The following is an 18264-nucleotide window of genomic DNA, read 5'->3' on the forward strand; positions in this document are numbered from 1 at the left end:
GGGGCGGCACCCAGCTCCTGGCAAAGGCCTGTGGGACGGGAGCAGAGGCAGGGGCCTCCCCAGGATGGGGTGCAGCTCTGGGGCCCCGGGGCTGGGTCACATGCTCTTCACACGTGCATTTATCTGGAGTGGGACTGGCCCTCCAGAGGCTAGAGACTCACTCTGAGCCCCCATCCCCCACTGCCCAGGGGCCACAGGGCTCCCGTGGCCGGAGCCCAGCGGCTTGTCCACAGGGCCGTGCCCACTGCGAGGCTGCAGGTCAGGTCTCCCCCTTCCTGGCCCAGCTGTGCCACCCCCGGGCCTGGCGGGGAGGGCACTAGCGAGAACGGGAGGGGTGGTGGCCAGCCCTGGGGCGCAGCGGTCCTGGAGGAAGGACCCCTGGCCGCCTTGAGGCCTCAGGCGGCAGCTGCTGTACACTCGGGGGCAGCGGGAGACCAGAAAGCAGGAGGGGCCGGAGCTACCCCTGCCAGCGGGGTCTGGCCCCCACAGGTGACCCAGCTTCAGCCGTCCGCTCTGTCCCTCGGGCCTTGGGCCTGGCCTGGCCGGCCGAATTGGTCAAGCCGCAGCTGCTGGACTGGCCTCTGGGGCCTGGGGGTGCTGACCCACCAATACTCAGGTTGGCTCTGACGACCAGGGAGTCGCCAGCCTGGCCCCATGCCCGGCTCTGTCAGGCAGGAAGCAGGTTGAGAGCTCCCAGCCTCACAGCCATTGGACAGTTGGACATCACCCTTTCGGTGGCAACCTGGGGCTTCACTGAAGACCGCTTGTCGTAGCCCCAGTGGCCGCCTTGCAGGCTCCGACCCCTCACTGCTGGGCTCTGAGGACCACCCACCGCACCCCTCCATGCCCTCCCCGGGTGCGGACTGCGGCTGGAGCTCCACGTCTGGGACTGCGGAGGGTGTGGGGGCCCTACCCCGGCCCAGGGATGAGCTTGAACAAAGCCCGTCCCTCCTGGGTCCCAGCTCCCTGTGGTGGGAACGGTGCTGGAGGGGCTGTGGAAACGCTCGAGGTGTCCCAGGGAGGGGCCGTTCCATCCCCCACCCCCCCGCTCCCAGGCGGTCCCCCAGGGAGGAGGTCCTGCGCCCAAACGCCCGCAGGTATGCGCTCCAGGCTGTTCGCTTTTTCCTTTCCTGGATGAAACTCCTGCCACTTTGGGAGGAAGGGGAGCGGGCAGGCGAGCTTTCCCTGACTCCTCCCTCCGCGGCCTCGCCCTCCTTTGCCAAGCCCAGTCCGCGAAGCCGGGAGCAAAGAAGCGAAGCCTGCGCCTGTCCGACCTCGCGCCCCGCCAGCGCCGCGCAGAGCCGGCAGTCCCGCCAGGTGCCTCCGCCGCGGGCAACCGAGATGCCCCGCGCACTCCGGCTCCTGCCGCTGTGGCTCTGCGCCGCGGCGCTCTGCGCCCCGCCGGACGCCCCCTCGCCAGCCGCCCCGGGCGCCCCCCCGCCCCGCCCGCGGCCCGTCTGTCCGGCTCCCTGCCGCTGCCGCGAGGCCGGCATCCTGCTGTGGGCGGACTGCTCCGAGCGGGGGCTCTCCACGGTGCCGGCGGGCCTGGACCCCCTGACCGCCTACCTGTGAGTACCGCGCGCTTCCCTGGCACCTGCGTCGCTGCGCGGCCACCGCGGTTGGAGCCCCGAGGCGCGGCAGCCTCTGCCAGTCCCGGGCTGCTGGGCTGCGGGGCGAGGGTGGGGGAACGCGCTCCCAGGCGGGCAGGGCTGGGGGCTGCCCTGGCTCGTTCCCACTTGGCCCCGATCTCGGGGCTTCATGATAGGGACCCCGCCTGGGCAGAGGGGAGTCCCCGAGCCCCAAGCGGAGGGGCCAGGCCCGGCGGCCCCTCGTCCTCCTGCTGGTTTCCCCTCCGGAAGAGCAGCATCCAGGACAGTGGTGGGGTGAGGTGGACAGACTTGGTGGAGGAGAGGGGAGGCCCTGCGGGGCACGAGGCCAGCAGAGCTGTCCCCCGAGCTGGGTGGCCTTGGTGGGGCGACCGAAGGTGGGGTCCACGCAGCGAGCGGCAGACACACAGCTGTGGGCAGTGCCCAGGGCTGTCCCTGGCCTGGGGAATCCGGGTGGTATTGAGTCCCTACTTTGTTCAGGAAGCAGGAGGGGAGCAGCGCTGCTTGGAGAAGATCGGAGCCCTCAGCCCTCGTTTCCACCCCCTTCTGCCCACCGCAGCGGTGGGCTGCCCTCTCGAACCCGGGGCTCCTTGGCGCCCCTACGGCTCAGGCTCCGGCTCCTTCTAGGGTCTTCGAGGGCACCCTCTGGCCGTTCCCTGTGCATCCAAGTGTCCTGATCTGACCTCTCGCCTTCTCCCCATGTTAGCGAGACTCCTGTCCACTCCCCCCCACCTCCAGTTCACAGCTGGCTGGACCTCGAGCCCGGGGCAGCCGAGTCCTGACCGAGGCCAGCGCCTCGAGGCCACCTCCCCTCCTCCCCCCACGGCCCGAGGGGCAGTTTCCCTCCCGCGCTCTCCCTCACACCCCCTCCCCACCCCGGACACCGACAGGAGGCAAGACAGCCCCTCGGGACTTGTCAGGCGCTCAAGACTTTACCGGGCAGCTTCCTGCCTCCTTGGGCCCCACTCACTGGAGGGCTGCTGTGACGACCCCTGACCCTGACGGAAGGAAGATGATGGGCAGTCCGAGTCATTCATCACTGCCGGGTGGGGGGGGGGGGTCAGCGGAAAAGGGTCGGAGGCGGGGTCACAGCAGAGCAGGGCTGGAGTCATCTGAGCTGGTGACCTGGGCCCATTGCCTACCTGTGAACTGCGCTCAGGCCTGGCTCACAAGGACGTGGTCTGGATTCACTGAGGCAATGTTCCTAAAGTGTCTGGCACAGTGCCTGGCCCCTGGGGAGAGCCTGTTGTTAGCAGTGTTGTTATTAGGGTGGCCAGAGCCAAGAAGTGTTCGTCAAGGAGGTCTTCCTGGAGGAGGAAGTGTGGGGTTAGCAGGGGGTGGGTGGAGAGGTGTGGGGTGCGTGTGCGTGCCTGGTGGAGGCTGAGAGGGCAGAGAGTAGGCGCAGGGGGCTGCGAGGAGCCCCTGGGGCCTGGGCGGGCTTTAGCTTTCTCCTGGCAGGTGGGGACGCTGAGACTTGCGGTGTGTGGGCGGGAGCAACGGCTGGGAGACCCCAGGGGCCACTGGGGGCAGGCCGGGAGTCTCGGGAGGAGGGCGGGCGTGTCGTGTCGGGGAGCCCACGCCCCAGTTCAAAGGAGAGGCGGAGGCAGCCCCAGGCAAAATAAAGAGGAAATGTCTGGAGTGGTGGGTGGGGCGCTGGTGGAGGAGAAGAAAGGCTGACTGGGGGTGCCGGCCCGCCCTGAGGGCCCTCTGCCTGCCGGCTCCCCTGCAGCAGCACTTCTGTGCGGATCATGCCCGCCGGCTGAGCCAGGTGGACGCGGTGCCTGGAGGCCCTGCCCGGCCTGCGCCCTGTCTCAGCCCCTCTGCTCATGGCCTGCAGCTCAGCCCCGCGCGGCTTCCGACTGTGGCTCGTTCGAGGCGGTCCTGTGCACAGCACCCAGGCAGGAGGGCTGGTGGGAGGCGCCGCTGGGTGGAGGGGCCAAGCCGGGGGCCACTCGTGTCGGGTCTGCTGTGCAACGTTGACGGCGGGTCTTGTTTTTCTCAAGCCTCAACCACCAATGGCCTGCTGAGCCCAGGAAGGACGGCAGACCCGCCTGTGAGGGGGGAGCTCTGGGGTCTGGGCTCTGGGGCCCGAGGTGCTGCCCGTGTTCCGACCCCGTCCCCAACCCCCCAACCCCATGAGCATCAAGCCCCCTGCCCGGGGACCGCAGCGCAGTGCCTTCCCCGAGCCTGCTTTGCTCTTGGGCTCCTGGCAGGCAGGCGCTGGGGGATGGAGGAAATGACCGGTCTCCCATGGTACCTGGAGGAGCTGGGCACCCGGGGACGTTCCAGGAGGAAGGGCCAGGATTCCAGGTGACTGCGGTCTGCAGGATCCAGCTTCTGCGAAGAAGCGTGTTCCGTGGAATGAGCGGGTCCTGAGTGCGCACTGGGGCGGGCCAAGGGGCAGGCTCTCCTGCCCCAGGACAGACCTGGGGGTCTCTGAGGACCCTGACGGTCCCCAGGAGCAGGGCTCTGGGCGCCCAACTGGGCTCGGACCCCTTGGGAAGCTGCAGGAGACAGCGACGGGAGACATTCCCACCCTGTGCCCCCAAGCTGGAAAAGACAAGGCTTTTGAGCCCAACTGAAATGGACTCACTGACTCGGGGCTCTCCTATGGTGGGGGCCCCTGTGTGCTCACTAGTCCCCTGATAAGGGGGTGGCTCCCAGCTGCTGACACCAGCTCAGGCTCGCCTCACCCGCAGACGTAGGAGAACAGGTCTCCGAGGGGAACAACACCCCAGAGGCCAAACCTGGGCAGAGAGCAGAGAGTTGTTCTGGAACCTGCAGGAGGGCATGGTGCAGAGGAGAGCTGGGGGCTGCCCTTGTGACCCCCGAGCCATGCCAGCGGGCGGGCGCCAGGCAGTGGGTGGCGGGGGTAGGGCTGCCGCCCCGTGACAGGAGCCCCTGGGCAGAGGCCCTCGGTCCCGCTTCCTGCCCCCGGGTCCTGTCTCCTGCCCCCGGGTCCCATCTCTCACCTGTTCCTTTCTGCCCTCCCTCCCAGCTCCACTGCATAGGGGGAATGCCCACACTTCCCATTCTGCACACTCCCAGGAAGTCCAGAAGTTTCTTTGGGAAAACACTGGGCCGTTCTCGGGGCCTGCGGACCTACCTGGGCACCGGCCCCTACGGGGCTGCCCCTACTGTGTGTGAACCGTGAGGAGGCACCGGCCTGGCCCACCTTATGGGGGGCGAGCAAGCCCCGCACCACACGGGGGCTGCCTGCCTCCCACTGCTGTGACCCCGCCTCGCAGGGCCCGGGGGTCTGGCTCTGGGGCGGGCAGATGCCGGGCACCTGAAACCCCCAGGCCGAGCAGTCCCTGAGAGCCTGTTTCTTTCCCGCCTTGGGGAGAGTCAGGGGTTCCCCCTCGCCACAAGCCCGCCGTGGCCCTGCTGGGGGTGGATGTGCGGTGTCTCTGGGAGAGCAGCTGCCTGGAGCAGTGGGCAGATGGCTGCCGGGGAAGGTGCTGGGGTGGGGAGCCCTGGCCGCTGGTGGACGGGAGATTTGAACGGGCAGCGGCTGGAGGAGGACGGCTGGCCTGGGGGAGGGGGACTCACCCTCGGGTTCTCTTCATCGCCTCCCCCGTCCCCCCCCCACCCCGAGGCGGGCCTTCCAGAGAAGGGCTTTCTGCCTTTTCCTCCTCAGGTCATGTTAAAAAAAGCAAAAAACAGAAGCCAGCGCGTGGTGCTGGGCAGCTGGGGTGATTGTCCGGCCTCCTCAGGCAGCTTCCGGCCAGGCAGGGGCCCCTCGCACACCCGGCTGCCGTGTGCAGGGAGGCCTGGTGCGCCTGTCCGGCAGGCAGGGCCGGTCTCAGCACCGCCCGCCGCCGGGCCCGCCTGCTGCTCCCGTCCTCCGGCCGTCTGGAGGAGGCGGTGCCCAGCGCGGTGCCCGAGATGTGGCCTCCGGGGTCCTGGGAGGGAAGCTGAGCCAGGCGCGTGGCACAGATGGGGTTTGTGGGGGTGAGACCAGAGGGTGGGCTCTGGGAGGTCCACCGCCCTCTCCCCTCCCCCTAGGCCTCTGGGGGCGCTGGAGGGGCGGGCGGCCGTGGGGCGTCTGGGTCAGGGGTCTGTGTGGTCCCAGGCTCAGAGCCAGGGCATGTGGCATCCCAGAGGGGTGGAGAGTGGTGGGGCCAAGGGGTCCACATGGCACCTCCCTTCTCACACACAGACACACACACACACTCAGAGTCACACACTCAGACACAGAGTCACACGCAGACACACACAGGCACTCAGAGTCACACACTCAGACACAGAGTCACACGCAGACACACACAGGCACACACATGCACAGACACACACGCAGAAACTCACAGACACGAGATGCACACACAGAGACACAGACAGACACACACACACAGACACACACGCCCCTGCGGGGCGGGCCTCCACCTGCAGTGGGCGCCCTGCGTGGCGTGAGTGGCGCTCACAGACAGGACTTGTCCTGGTCCCCTCCCCCAGCTCACTCCCGGCACCCTGGTGGTGTTGGGGATGGGAAGGAGGTGGATCGAGTGTCCGGGCTGTGAGCACCGAGCCAGGAAGGGCTGTAAGCGAATCCCCTGCTTTTGTGGTGGATGCCGACTGGCAGGCTGGGAGGACCATTGTCCCGGACAAAAGCCGGAGGGAGTGGGGACAGGCCGCCGGCCCCCAGCCACCTGGGGCCGACTCCGCACGCCCAGCTCGGCGCCCGCCCAGCGCGGCACGGTGACCTGGCCGCCCGCCCCCCCCCCCCCGCCACCCCGCCCAGCTCCTGGCCGTGCCCCGCACCTTAGGGGCCGTCGTAGGCTGCCACTCCCCACCCAGTGGTCGTGGGATGAGCGCGTCCCCTCTGTGCCTGCACCCTGGACTCTCTGCTTCTGTCCCTGGGATCACAGTGACCATGAATGATGCGGCGGGTGCCGTTCTCAGGGGCGCAGTGGGAGTCACAGGTCCTGTCTGACACACGGTACCCACGGTGATCACTCAGTGTGCTTTTATTTGCTCCAGTTTATTGTATCCACTTAGTAGTGTCCCTGGACAGTGGTGTCGCCTCGACAGCTCTCCGCCACAAACAAGGGGAAGATGGATTCAGGGACTTGCTGTGTGAGCCCCAGCCTCCCCTTGCCCACCGGCCCCTGCCGGCTAGGCCCCCGCCCCTCCTGGCTCCCCACCTGCAGCTTTCTTTGGTATGCACACTTTGGTCTGGAAGACCACCGCTTCCCCCAGCTCTGTCTGCAGCGTGGGGCTCCTCCGTGTTCAGTGCGGTTGGAATCAGGACACCCCCGCTTCGAATTCTGTCTTTGCTCACAACTTGCTGAGAGGCTGTGAAGTCCTCTGCTCTTTGGCCTGTTTTCCTGCTGGGCCGCTGGTTCTGGGTCCCCGGAGACGGTGGATTGTGGGGTGGGGGTGGGGGGCGGAGATGGGGGAGGGGGAAGGGGCGTGAGCGAGGCTGAGCTGAGACAGGGGCCAGGTCCTGAGAGGTGCTGCCTCCCCCGTGGGGCTGCAATCCAGAGCTGGGATCCAGGGCCACCACCAGCAACCCCGTGGCTGTGTGCCTAGCCAGAACGAGCCCCTCACCGACCCCGTGAACCCTCCCCTGCTCCCGCCAGCCTCCTCTGCAGAAACCCGAAGCCCAGGGTGCCGCCCCCTCCCCCACCTGCCCTGCCTCCACTGGCCAGAAAGTGTCAGCCTCATGGTCCAGACTGGCGTGGGGTGCAGAGGCACTGCGTGGCGGGCCGGGTCCCTGCTGGGGGTGAGGGCGTGGGGTCGGTGCTGAGGACAGCTGGAGCTGTGGGGCGGCTCAAGGGTGGGTCTGGGGGCCTCCTGAAACCCTGCGGGGGCCCCCAGCCCACTTGGCTGTACCCCACGGCAGAGGGGCTGTCCCTCACCCCACCACCTGCGGCAGAGTGGACCCCGCAGGGGTGTGATCCCCGGCGCTCTCTGGCCTCCTGCTGCGACACCCCCAGTTCCTACCCCTCACCAGCTCTGCGCGGAGGGGAGAGGCGGCTCTCCCTGCGCTGTTGGCCCTGAAGGCTGGAGATGGAGGTGCCGGCGGTCCCCGGGATCCCCCAGGGCCACGCTGCTGCTCAGGGGGCTGAGGGCCTGGGCTGCCCCTCGTGGGACTCCCAGCATCACACTGCCTGCCTGCAGCCAGCCCACCATACCTCACGGCCCCATGGTGTGGGGGGGGCAGGGCTGGAGGGGGGAGGGGGCCCCCACGCTGGCCCCTACTCCGGCCTCTTTGTCTAGGCCGGGCAGCAGCTGGACGTCTCCATGAGCCAGTTTGCTCAACACTTAACAAGAAAGTGGTTGAAAAAATAGGAGGGTTGCGTAGGGTGATTTACGCCCTTTAGGCCCTTGGACATCCTGAAGCCTTTGCTACACACCGGGACCAGCAGTCTCCGTCCCCTGGGGACCTGTTTGGGTGCGGGGGCTCAGACCCCCCCCCAGACCTGCTGGGTCCACGGCTGCACTTTAAGCATGCCCAGAACCAGCCTCGAGCTTCTCAGTGGAATAAATCAGACCCTTGGCAGGCCAGCCAGTCCTCCACCCTTCCCCAGCCCTGCCCGGGGGCTGCTTTGACCTGATTCGTACTTAAAAGGTGCCCCGTGGTCACCTCTGATTTACTGCGAGGATGCGGTTAAGAAAGGCATTCGAGCGAGGAGCCTGCCACTCTGGGGGGCCGTCTTCGGAGGGAGCCAGGGAAGTGGCAGCTTGATTTAGGACCCCAGCTCTACCTCCAGGAACTTCCCTCCTGGGTCCTGACTGCCGTTTCCATTCACTCTGTTTCCCAACTGGCTGGTGTTGCCCTTTACGTGGAGCCCAAAGCCATCTCTGGGATGAGCAAGGCTGTAAGTGAACACACAGGTGGTGTGGAGCGCTCCTGAGAGCCGGCTGGGCCAGGAGGCAGCCTCCTACCCCAGGGCAGTGTGGCCTGGCGCCCCTGCAGGCCCGAGGGGTGGCGTCCACCCGCGCGGCCGCAGTGAGGATGGAGCCGGACTCAGCTGCCAGCTGGCCAGCCTGCGGCCGGGCTTGGGTTTCGCGAGAGGGAGATGTCTGCCCCGTAAACCCTGGTGCTCAGGAGCATCAGCCGTCCGTCTCCTCCTTGACTGCTTCTTAGAAAAGAGACCACCCCGTGACCAAGGAACAGAGACAGGAGTGTGGGTGCAGAGAGGGCTCCGGGGCCGCGGGCTCTGGTCTTCGATTCTGTGCTGTGTCCGACTCCGAAGGTCCTTGTTTGCGCCCGGGGAGGTTGGGGGCTGTGGGTCAGTGGGCACCACCCTGCAGGTGCCAGGTGGGGTCAGGCACAGGGGAGGGTGCGTCCCACGGGGGCTCCTGGGACCACCCAGGGAGCTGGGACCCATGGCCAGGGACCTCTGGGGGTGACTCAGAACAGCGTGCCCTTGGCCCTGTAGCAACTCTCAGCAGGTGTTTTTTGAGCACCTACTGTATGCCGGGGGACACACAGATGAAGGTGAACAGACAGAAACACACTTCCTACTTCAGCCCCACGAGGTAAAGGCTGGGCATCAGGACATCCAGTGGGAGCCCTCAGCCGGCGCTGGGTTCCTGGAGGGCTTTCAGAATGAGTCCCTCTCTCTGATTGTTTAAACTAACTTTTGTTTACATGGAGTGTACTCACAGAAAAGTGTACCTATGGCAAATGTTTCCTGGTAAATTTCCACACGCTGAGTACACTTGGGTAACCAGCACCCAGACCAGGAAACGGAGTAGCAACAGCCGCCCCCTGGTACCAGCTCCCCCTGAACCCCGGGGCAGCCTCGGCCACGGCCCCTCTCGCCTGCGTTTGGCCTTGATGTAGGCGGAGCACGGCTGTGTCTGGACCCCTGTTTGAAGGTCCACCTGCCCGGCTCCCGTGGCCGCCTGGTCTTCACCGCGGGTAGACACGGGCGCAGTGGACAGACCCTGCGGTTTGGGGCATTGGGGACGGGGCTGCTGGGGCCGTTCTGGGCCGGGGTCTGGACACATGGACACACAGGAGAGCTGCCAGGTCACAGCAGAGCCTAGAGGCCGCTCCAGGCAGAAGGGGGTTGGGTGGGGCTGTGGTCCAGGGTGTCAGGAGGGCGCTCCCTGCGGTGGGGAGGACGGGAGGGTGTGGAGTGTGCGAGGCCCATCCGAGTGCTCCCCGCATCATGCCGGGCTCCTGTCACCGCGCCCCGAGCCGGGCGGTGTCCGCGGGGCCTCGTCCTTACCTCCTGGGGCTGCTGTCTCCCGGGCCCAGGACCCCATCACTCCAGCCACTGCCCATCTCCGTGTGTGTCTGTGTCTCCTCTGCGGCACCTGCACTCCGGGCCCACCCAGAGGCTCCTCCACATCAGATGCTTCACTTACTTTCACGGGGAAGACCCTTTCCCACAGGTCCTGGGGATCAGGACCCCCGCACGTCTCTGAAGACCGCCGCTCAGCCCACGGCAGCGTCTCTGCGGCTGCCCGGCTGCCCTGGTGGCGCCTCAGCCACGCTCTCAGCCAGGCCGCTCTCTCAGGGCTACCCTGCCCTTCATGGCCTTCCTCCAGGAAGCCCTCCCTGCCTGTGTCCTGGTCCCCAGGCATGGGGTTCCTCCAGCACTGATGTCAGCTGTGCCTGGGGTCTGAACGTGTGTGGCTTCCTGAGGGCAGGGTGTGCACACCCCCCTTCTGTGCCCGCTTCCTCTCGTGTGTGCACACACACCTCCAAAGCTCGGCTCAGCTCTGCACGTGAGGTGCCAGAGCAAGGGACGAGGCCAATGGCAGCCTTCCAGTCTGTCTGGCCCAGGGCACCATGCCCAGTGGCGGCCCAGTAGTCAGCCCTTTCCCATGCCCCCTTTCCCTCCAGACAGCCCCCTCCCTAGGGACCAGGCTATTTCTTGGTCCCAGGGCTTCTGCAGGAGTCCTGGCTACGCCCACAGCACAGGGAAGAAGGAAGCCCAGGGGACAGGGGTGCCCACCTGTTTGCTCTCCTTGGAGCAGCCAGGAGCCACAAGTGCTTTTGGCTGGGGAACCATGGCCAGAGATCAGAAGATCAAAGGTGGGAAGATGAGGGATGAGGCAGGCGGCACTCTCTGGAGGCTGCAGTGGCAGCTGGTGGCTCCTGAGGGCAGGGCAGGCCCAGAGCACCCTCCCGCGTCCCCAGTAGTAACCCACAGAGCAGCTCCTCTGGATGAGGGCTCGGGGGTGAGGGCAGCCGAGGGTGGGATGCTGGGCACCAGTGGGCAGGGCTGATCCCCCCATGACTCCCGGAAGAGGAGCTGTTGTGTGACAGTTGTCGGTGCAGAAATTCAGACACAGGGAGGAAACGTAGCTCGTCCACATCAAGCACCTGGAAGCAGACAGGCCAAGGGCAGACCCAGCGTCCCGGAGCCCACAGACTGCGGCCCCCTCGGGAGACGGCCCGTCTGGCTGGGCCCCTTCCTCCGTGGGCTGCTAGTTGACAGCTAGTCTCCCCAGCCTGTGGCCCAGACGGGAGCTGGGAGGGGGCGGGTGGTCAGAGGCCCTCTGGGGGGACGAAGGTGGCGCACAGGCGTCAACCCACACAGGACGCGGTGGGATCCACCGGGCCAGGCTCGGGGACTGAGGCTGGGGACGCTGGGCGGAAGGACAGGAGAGGCTCTGCGGGCGGGCAGGACCTCCCGGGGAGAGACAGCAGGGCTGGGCTCTGGAAAGTTCCACCGGTCCTGGCAGCCGGGCGAGCGGGACCCAGAGGCCCAATCCCTCCTTTGTTCCCAGCCGCCGCCCCCACCGTGTGCCTTTGAGCCTCCGGCAGCCAGCCGGGGCAGGCGCGGGCCTGGCTGGGCTCAGCAGAACCAAGCCTCTTACTGTGACTAGACTGGCAGTAACTTGATATTTCCGAGTCTTCCTTTCTGCACTGAAAAGGAATAAAGAACTTCTCTCCCGGCCTGAAGAAAGGAGGCCAAGGCTGTACAAACACCCCCAGATGGCACCTGCGCGGCAGGGGCCTTGAGGGTGGCCTTGGAGGGTCCCTGCTCTGATCCACATCTGCACGACGGTCCCTCCCTGCAGAAGTGGCTCTTGGTGCTCTGAGTCCAGCATCCCGTTTCCTATCAGACTCGAGCTTAGGCTAGAGAACCATCCGGCCGGGATGGACAGGGGCGGCCAGGGCAGCTGCTTGGACAGCGTCACTGGGACAGTGATGCAAGAGGAAGGCATCCAGCTGGGAGGCGGGGGTCGGGGGACTCTGAATACAGGGCCTCTCCTGCTTCCTCCGGACACAGCCGCCTGTGTCAATGTGACAAAGTGCAACTGGAGCCAGTGCTCCAGCTCCACAAGCGGGGCCCAAGGCTGCGGTCTGCTCCGCACACAGAGCGCGCTGCCTCCCAGCTGAGCCGGGGGGCTGCCCGGCCCTAGGCCTGCCCTCTGCCCCTGCACCCCACCCCCTCTCTCGGGCGCCCTGGAGGAGCTCTGACCTGATGGAACGCCCCCGCCCCCTCTCTGAGGGGCTCCGGACCCACAGGGAGGACAGGTTCCCGCCTCACGCCTCGAGACGGGCAGAGGCAAGGTCAGGGCGGGGCTGGAGGGCAGTGCTGCTGAGCGGGGCGCACCGAGATGGGCCGGAACGAGGGGGGCCCCTGAGAGGACCCTTGGCTCCGATCAGTCCTGGTCAGGGCTGCCTAGGGAGCACCCACCGCTGCGTGGACGCTGCGTGTGTGATGAGGCTGCCCTGGCAGCCACCGTTTGGGGAGGCCTGCACCACAGGGGGTGACAGTCTGCTGAGCCCGAAGGGGTCAGCGCAGCTCCCAGCCCTTGCAACTGCCCGCTCGTGTCACTGTGCCACCCGACTGGGCTCTGAGGGGGTCCCACACTGCTGGAGCGGCAGCTTCAGCACGTGGCGCGGGCCTGATACACTGCAGGTGCTTTACAGGCTGGAGGGTGCCGAGCGGCTGGGGCGGGAGGCACCCTGCACGAGGGGGCCTGTGTGCTGGGCTACAGTGGGCGGCTGCGTGGGTACGGGGCTGTTTACAGGGTGTGCTTTCCTAGGCAGGCGGTGGCGAGTCACGCAGCCGGCAGGGGCAGAGATGGGAGGGAAAGGGGCTGACGGCAGGGCCATCCCAGGACCTCCGACAGGACACCGAGGACACGCCCTATGTCTGCTCCGTCCAGTGTGGCAACTGCTAGCCACGTGTGGCCCGTGGAGACAAGGCACTGGATTTTCACTCTGATTTAATTTTAATGACCTGAAGTGTGAACAGTCAGTGCAGGCGGTGGAGGTCTGAACCATCTCGGCGGAAGGGCCCTCCACCCTCCTGGGCTGCGTGCGGCTACCCTGAGTGGGCCCATGGCGTCCCTCTGACCTCTGTGTGTGGGTGGCCCACACAGGGGAAGCAGACACCCAGGTGGCCTGTCCTGACTGTTCTTTGCAGAGCCCTCGCCTGTTCCAGGCTCAGTGCAGGGAGGCCCAGGGCGTCAGCACTGGCCACTGGGGCAGGGAAGCACCTCTGACTGGGCAGAGGCCCTGGGACCACCCAGCTGGATCACTTTGCCCAGCAGAGCAGCCATGTCCCCTGAGCCTGGGACAGCCTGGCTCCCCCACATAGGGGCTCCCGCAGGGCTGAGGGTCAGGTCAGCCTGGGACCCTCTCCACCTCCAAGGCTACCCCTCACCCAGGCACCCGCACCCTCTCTTGCTGGTCTAGCCACCACTTTTCCTTTTCCAAGAAGAGGTGGAAATAAGGGTTTGGCCTGGAGTTGGTGCCAAACCTCGATTTCCAAATGTAGCATTCTTGAGCAGGAGGCACATCTCCGGCATCTGCTGTCGCTTGGAGGAGACAAAGTGAGAGCCATTCCCTGACTTCCGTGGCCTTACAATCCAGGGCTAAAATCTACTTTCTCCCCTCTCACCTGGCTTTTAGGAATGTCTCCTTCCCTGGCTTTGTCCCTCCTGGCCACCTGAATTAACTGGGTCAGCTGATGACCCTCTGGGTTTCCTGTCTCTCCCCAGTTCCTTTTGGCATGCACGAGCCTTGTCTTGGCTTGGAAACCACAGGGACCCCCCCCCCCCATTGACCTCTAGGTCAGATGCCAGCGCTCCCCATCAGCATCTGTCTTCCCACCCCTGGCCGCCCACTTCCTCCTCGAACCCTAGCTGAGGAGCTGTGTTACAAACAAGGGAGCCAAGACAGGGCAGAATGAAGCAATAGCCCTTTTGTTTAGAAACACAGCGTTGTTCTCACACGGGAGTTTGTGCAAAGCCAGAGAGCCTGAGGTTGTGCTGTACTGTGTGTGATGGCTGGAGCTCTTTCCCTGGCTGGAGTCATACCCTTGTTGGGAAACGTGCAGAACTCCGAGACAACTCTGCGTCGGCTGGTTTGGAGCCTCCAGTGACAGTGGGGCCAGGCTGGGCTCCTTCACTGTGTGTGCTGCAGCCTGTGTGCCAGGCGCCCCAGGCCTGGAGGCCAAGCAGGAGCCGGGGTCACGGGTATCGTGCCCTGGGTATCATGATTCGTGCAGAGAGGATGCTAAGAAGACGGCCTGCTGAGCGGGCCCTGCGCTTTACTAACCGGTGTGTTTACTGACTCCTGTCTGTGGTGCTCACTCGGCTGGACCCCCGTCTCACATAGGGGAAGAGGGAGGCTGCCGCAGAGGTGCGAGGCTGGTCTGCGCAGCTGGCTGCTGGTGAGTAGGGCAGTGCCAGGAACAGGGCAAGAGCCCAGCTAACGCCCCCGCAGGAGCCTGAGAAAGCGGGGACGCAGGACGCTGCTCAGCTCTGGGGAGGGCCTCTCAGAGGAGGCAGCCGGGGGACACCGCCGGGGGACAGGGACTCATCTCCTGGTCACTCCGGCCGCCCTCTACTTGACTGCAGAGATGGGCCCTGCGTCCAGGCCTCTCCCCCCGGTGTGGACAGTCCTCCCAGGCCCGCCTCGCAGGACCAGGTCGTCCGCTCACAGGAAAAACGCACACTGAACAAGTCCCGCAGGGCCCTCGGATGTCGGCCTGATGACCCCGGCGGCGGGCCTCCTACTACCCCTACCCGGCCTAGTTTCGGGTCCTGCTGCTCTCTCTGCCCCTGAGTCCCCGGCTCCTTCTGGTCTCACGGCGACGCTGCCTCTCCCGGCTTCCCCGGTGGTCCGGGGCACCCAGGGTCCAGCGCAGAGAACGCGCCTGTGCGCAGGCTGCCAGGCTCACCCGTCGACCCTCTCCCGGCCCTGCCCCGGGCGAGTCCAGCCAGGCGCAGAGAAGGCCCCGAGGGCTGCTGGGGAAAGGCCCCAAGGCGGGTGACACCCAGCCTCGCCCCTGCTGTCGAGCTGAGAGAAGTGGGCAGGGCCCAGGGCGCGGGAACGCGGTGCGGCGCGGCCAGAGGGTTCAGGCTTCAAGCAAACCTGTGCTTCCGAGTAAAGCACATCCTGGGAGCCGTGCACGCATGCGTGTGCTGCGTGCGCGCGCGCTAGAGCAGCCGCGCTGCAGTGGTGTTCGCGGCCGGGCGTCGGTGTTCAGTCTGCCCACGAGCTGGGCCCCGAGCGGCCTCAGAGCAGCCTGCGCTCTCCCAGCCGGGTCGGAGCCCCCTCGCTCGCTCAGCGTCCCCCGGAGGGTTTCCGTCGTGGTAAGGCGGGTACTTGGAGAGCGCGGACTTGGAGGCAGTGCATGTGCACAAACACGCGCCCGGAGCCCCGCGGATCGCGCGTGCCGGCGGCTCACACGCCCCCATAGCCGCCACACAGCTCTCCGCTTCCCCCGCCCCTTCCTTGGCACCGGCCTCCCGGAGCCCTGCAGCTGGTCTGGGCGCTGTCCCGGCAGGATGCGGGCGGGCGCGGGCGCGGGGCGGGCCGCTCCTCCTGGGGAGAACAATGAGGCCGCTCTCAGGACGGGCCCGGGGGCGAGGGGCGGGGGGGCTGGAGCCACATCAGAGCCGCGGAGGTGCGGCCCCCGGGGCGACGGCTGAGTGACGAGGCCTGAGTCAAACACCCCGCGAGCCCGTTTGGAGGCACGTCCGGAGGCGCTCGGGCGCGCGGCTCCTCGGCTCTTCCCGCCGGGCTGACGGTGCACCGGCCCGGGACCCGCAGAAGGCTCTGTGCCTGGGCTTCTGGGCCGCGCCTTCCGCTCCCGCCGCTGCCCTGCGCGCCCCGCGGCTCTGTGGCCGCCGCCCCCGTCGTGGAAGCCTCGGGTGCGGCGGGAGGCAGCTCGCCAGGGCCTCACCTCTGCCCGCACGGAGCGCTTCCTTTCTCAGGCTTTACCAGGTATAAAACGCTGCTCCTCAACAGCTTTTCATGGGTCGGGGCTGGCTCCCCAGCCCCTGCCCCACACCCAGTGTCCAGCCCACACCTCAGCACAGGCATTTATTGCAGGAAATGGAGACCCTGGGGTTTGTGGTGAAAGTGCATCCCTGGGAGGAGGGAGCTGACAGAGGCCAGTGGCTGCCTTTGGGGTTTGAGGATCCCAAGAGTGAGACGCACACGTGAAGGAAAATGCTGGGGCCGGGCCCGCCCCCAAGACTGGGGGGCTCTTGCCCACTGGTCACTGAGGGACAGGAGGTGGAGGAAATACTGTGCACGGTCTGGCAGGCAGTCTGTAGGCACTGGCTCACTTAATCCGTACAAGGACCCTAGGAGTTTGGGGGCGTTTCCCCATTTTTATGGATGAGGTGACTGAGAGAGTAGTTAAGAGCCCTCAGTCTGGTGGGAAAGTCAAGGAGAGAGTTGACTTCAGCACTCTTTCCTGTGCTTTCTCAAGTGTAAAGGGGAAGCAGCATTGGTATCCACCTTGGGATATTCAGTGGGAGAATTCAGTGGGATTGTTTGGATAAAGGGTGACTGGCGCTGGACACACAGTGGACCTCCAGCAGATGCTGGCTGTTCTGCCGTGATCCTCTGTGTTCAGGGTACCTTGGAGGTGTGGCGCGGAAGCCACCCTCAGGGCCTCTCATAATGTGGGAGGGTAGCTAGTCTAGGTGGGACTTGGCAGGACCCCGTGTCCCCTGAGATGTGCCAGGGGCCAGGCCCTCTAGATGGAGAAGAGGAGAAGGAGCCTGGGGCTGCAGTGAGGGGACAGCAGCAGAGAGAGAATGCAGGCCTAGAGGGCCGTGGAATCCCGCTGGCCCGTCTGGGGATGGTCCCAGGGGCCTTTGGGGTCTCTGATAAAATGTCCACAAGGGGTCCTGCGTGTTGAGTAGCCCCATCCTGCTCTAACATTCTGTGAACTTTTCTCTGGCTCGTCCCTGTTGGGGGTCAGCTTCCTCGGTCCTCATCATGGCCCATCCCACTGGGGGGCGGGACACAGGAGGAAGGCGCCTCGGGGAGCACCGCACGGGGCCCGGGGGCCATGCCCACCACCGGTCCACTCATCCGCCTGCTTCTCTCTTGCAGAGACCTGAGCATGAACAACCTCACAGAGCTCTGGCCTGGCGTCTTCCGCCGCCTGCGCTTCCTGGAGGAGCTGTGAGTAGAGGCCTTGGTCGGGGCTGGAGGGGAGGGCTGGAGGGGGTACTGTGACCTCTGACACCAGGGCACTGGGCTTCCCGGGGGAGGGGGAGTCCGGCAGAAGGAGCTGTTCTGAGAGGGGGTCAGCGCCACCTGCTGAGGCGTGGGCCTGAGGGGGGGCAGCGTGGACATAGGAACTCGGACGTGAGCGTCCACCTCCCTGAAGCCGACCAGCTTTCTGTCAACACTTCTTTCCTTGAAAGTAAAAGTGAAAGTCGCTCAGTTGTGTCTGACTCTTTGTGACCCTATGAACTATACAGTCCATGGAATTCTCCAGAATACTGGAGTGGGTAGCCTTTCCCTTCTCCAGGGGATCTTCCCAACCCAGGGATCGAACCCAGGTCTCCCAGATGGCAGGTGAATTCTTTTAACAGCTGAGCCACAAGGGAAGCCCAGGAATACTGGAGTTGGTAGGCTATTCCTTCTCCAGCGAATCTTCCCAACCCGGGGATCGAACCCAGGTCTCCCGCGCGGTCGGTGGATTGTTACCAGCTGAGCCACCAGGGGACCCCCTTTCCTGGGGCCGTCCTGACCTGCCCTTGTCCCGCGGGCCTGGCCCTGCCCACTCCCCTGTCCCGGTGGTCCTTCCTCCACAGTGAGTGCCCCCTCGTCTCCATTCCCACTGCCGCCACTGCCCTGGACGTCTCCCCGCTGGGGCTGCCCCAGCGCGTAAGGACAAACCCCTGCTCCCTCTCTGACACACACTGCCCGTTGCGGATGGTCTCACCAGCTCACGAGCCTTCTCTGGTCCCCCAGGACCCAGAAGAGTCGCTTCCAGGACCCTCGCTTACCGGGCCCGAGCCCCCCAGCCAGCTGAGCTCCGTGGCAGCCCGCCCCTGGTGCCCTCCTGCACTGGGGCCAGTTCCCCTCCAGCCCAGCAGGCCCACTGTCTCTCTACTCTCATCAGGGCCAACGCAAGGCCCACTTCCCCCAGGAAGCCCTGTCTGGTTGATCCCTTCCCACAGCCTGGAAGCCTGCAGGCTGGTCTGACACTCTAGTGACATGCATGAGTGAGTCCGCTCCTCGGCCCGAGCGCCTCGTGTCTCCTCGGGGCAGCCAGGCCACCCTCTTCCCACCCTGCCCTCCTCCTTGCCTGATCCCTGGCACCCCAGCCCTCTGGTTCTTGTTGGGCACCACCATCAATCTTGGGGTTCTGCTGGTTTCGCTTAAACTCTCAGGTCACAGGCTCCTGGTTCCAAACACACTCACCGCTCCACCTCTACCCCAAGCCCTCTCCTCCCGCACAGCCCTCCCCACTGG

The 18264-nt window shown here is 65.9% G+C and overlaps 1 protein-coding gene across 2 annotated transcripts in view; it reads left to right on the top strand.

The window, feature by feature from the left end:
* Window positions 1-1122: 1122 nt before the first annotated feature.
* The window catches only part of LGR6 (leucine rich repeat containing G protein-coupled receptor 6), a 75907-nt gene continuing 58765 nt past the window's right edge, over window positions 1123-18264 (top strand). The window contains exons 1-2 of one of the 2 annotated variants that reach the window (XM_020881977.2): window positions 1123-1568; window positions 16891-16962. In XM_020881977.2, the coding sequence (XP_020737636.2) occupies window positions 1135-1568; window positions 16891-16962 (506 nt within the window). In that variant the 5' untranslated portion in view covers window positions 1123-1134. Of the gene's footprint in view, window positions 1569-14999; window positions 15132-16890; window positions 16963-18264 lie in introns of those variants that run through there. The other variant, XM_070473793.1, reaches the window with a different exon arrangement.

The sequence above is a fragment of the Odocoileus virginianus genome, chromosome 11, assembly GCF_023699985.2.
Source record: "Odocoileus virginianus isolate 20LAN1187 ecotype Illinois chromosome 11, Ovbor_1.2, whole genome shotgun sequence".
NCBI classification, from domain to species: domain Eukaryota; kingdom Metazoa; phylum Chordata; class Mammalia; order Artiodactyla; family Cervidae; genus Odocoileus; species Odocoileus virginianus.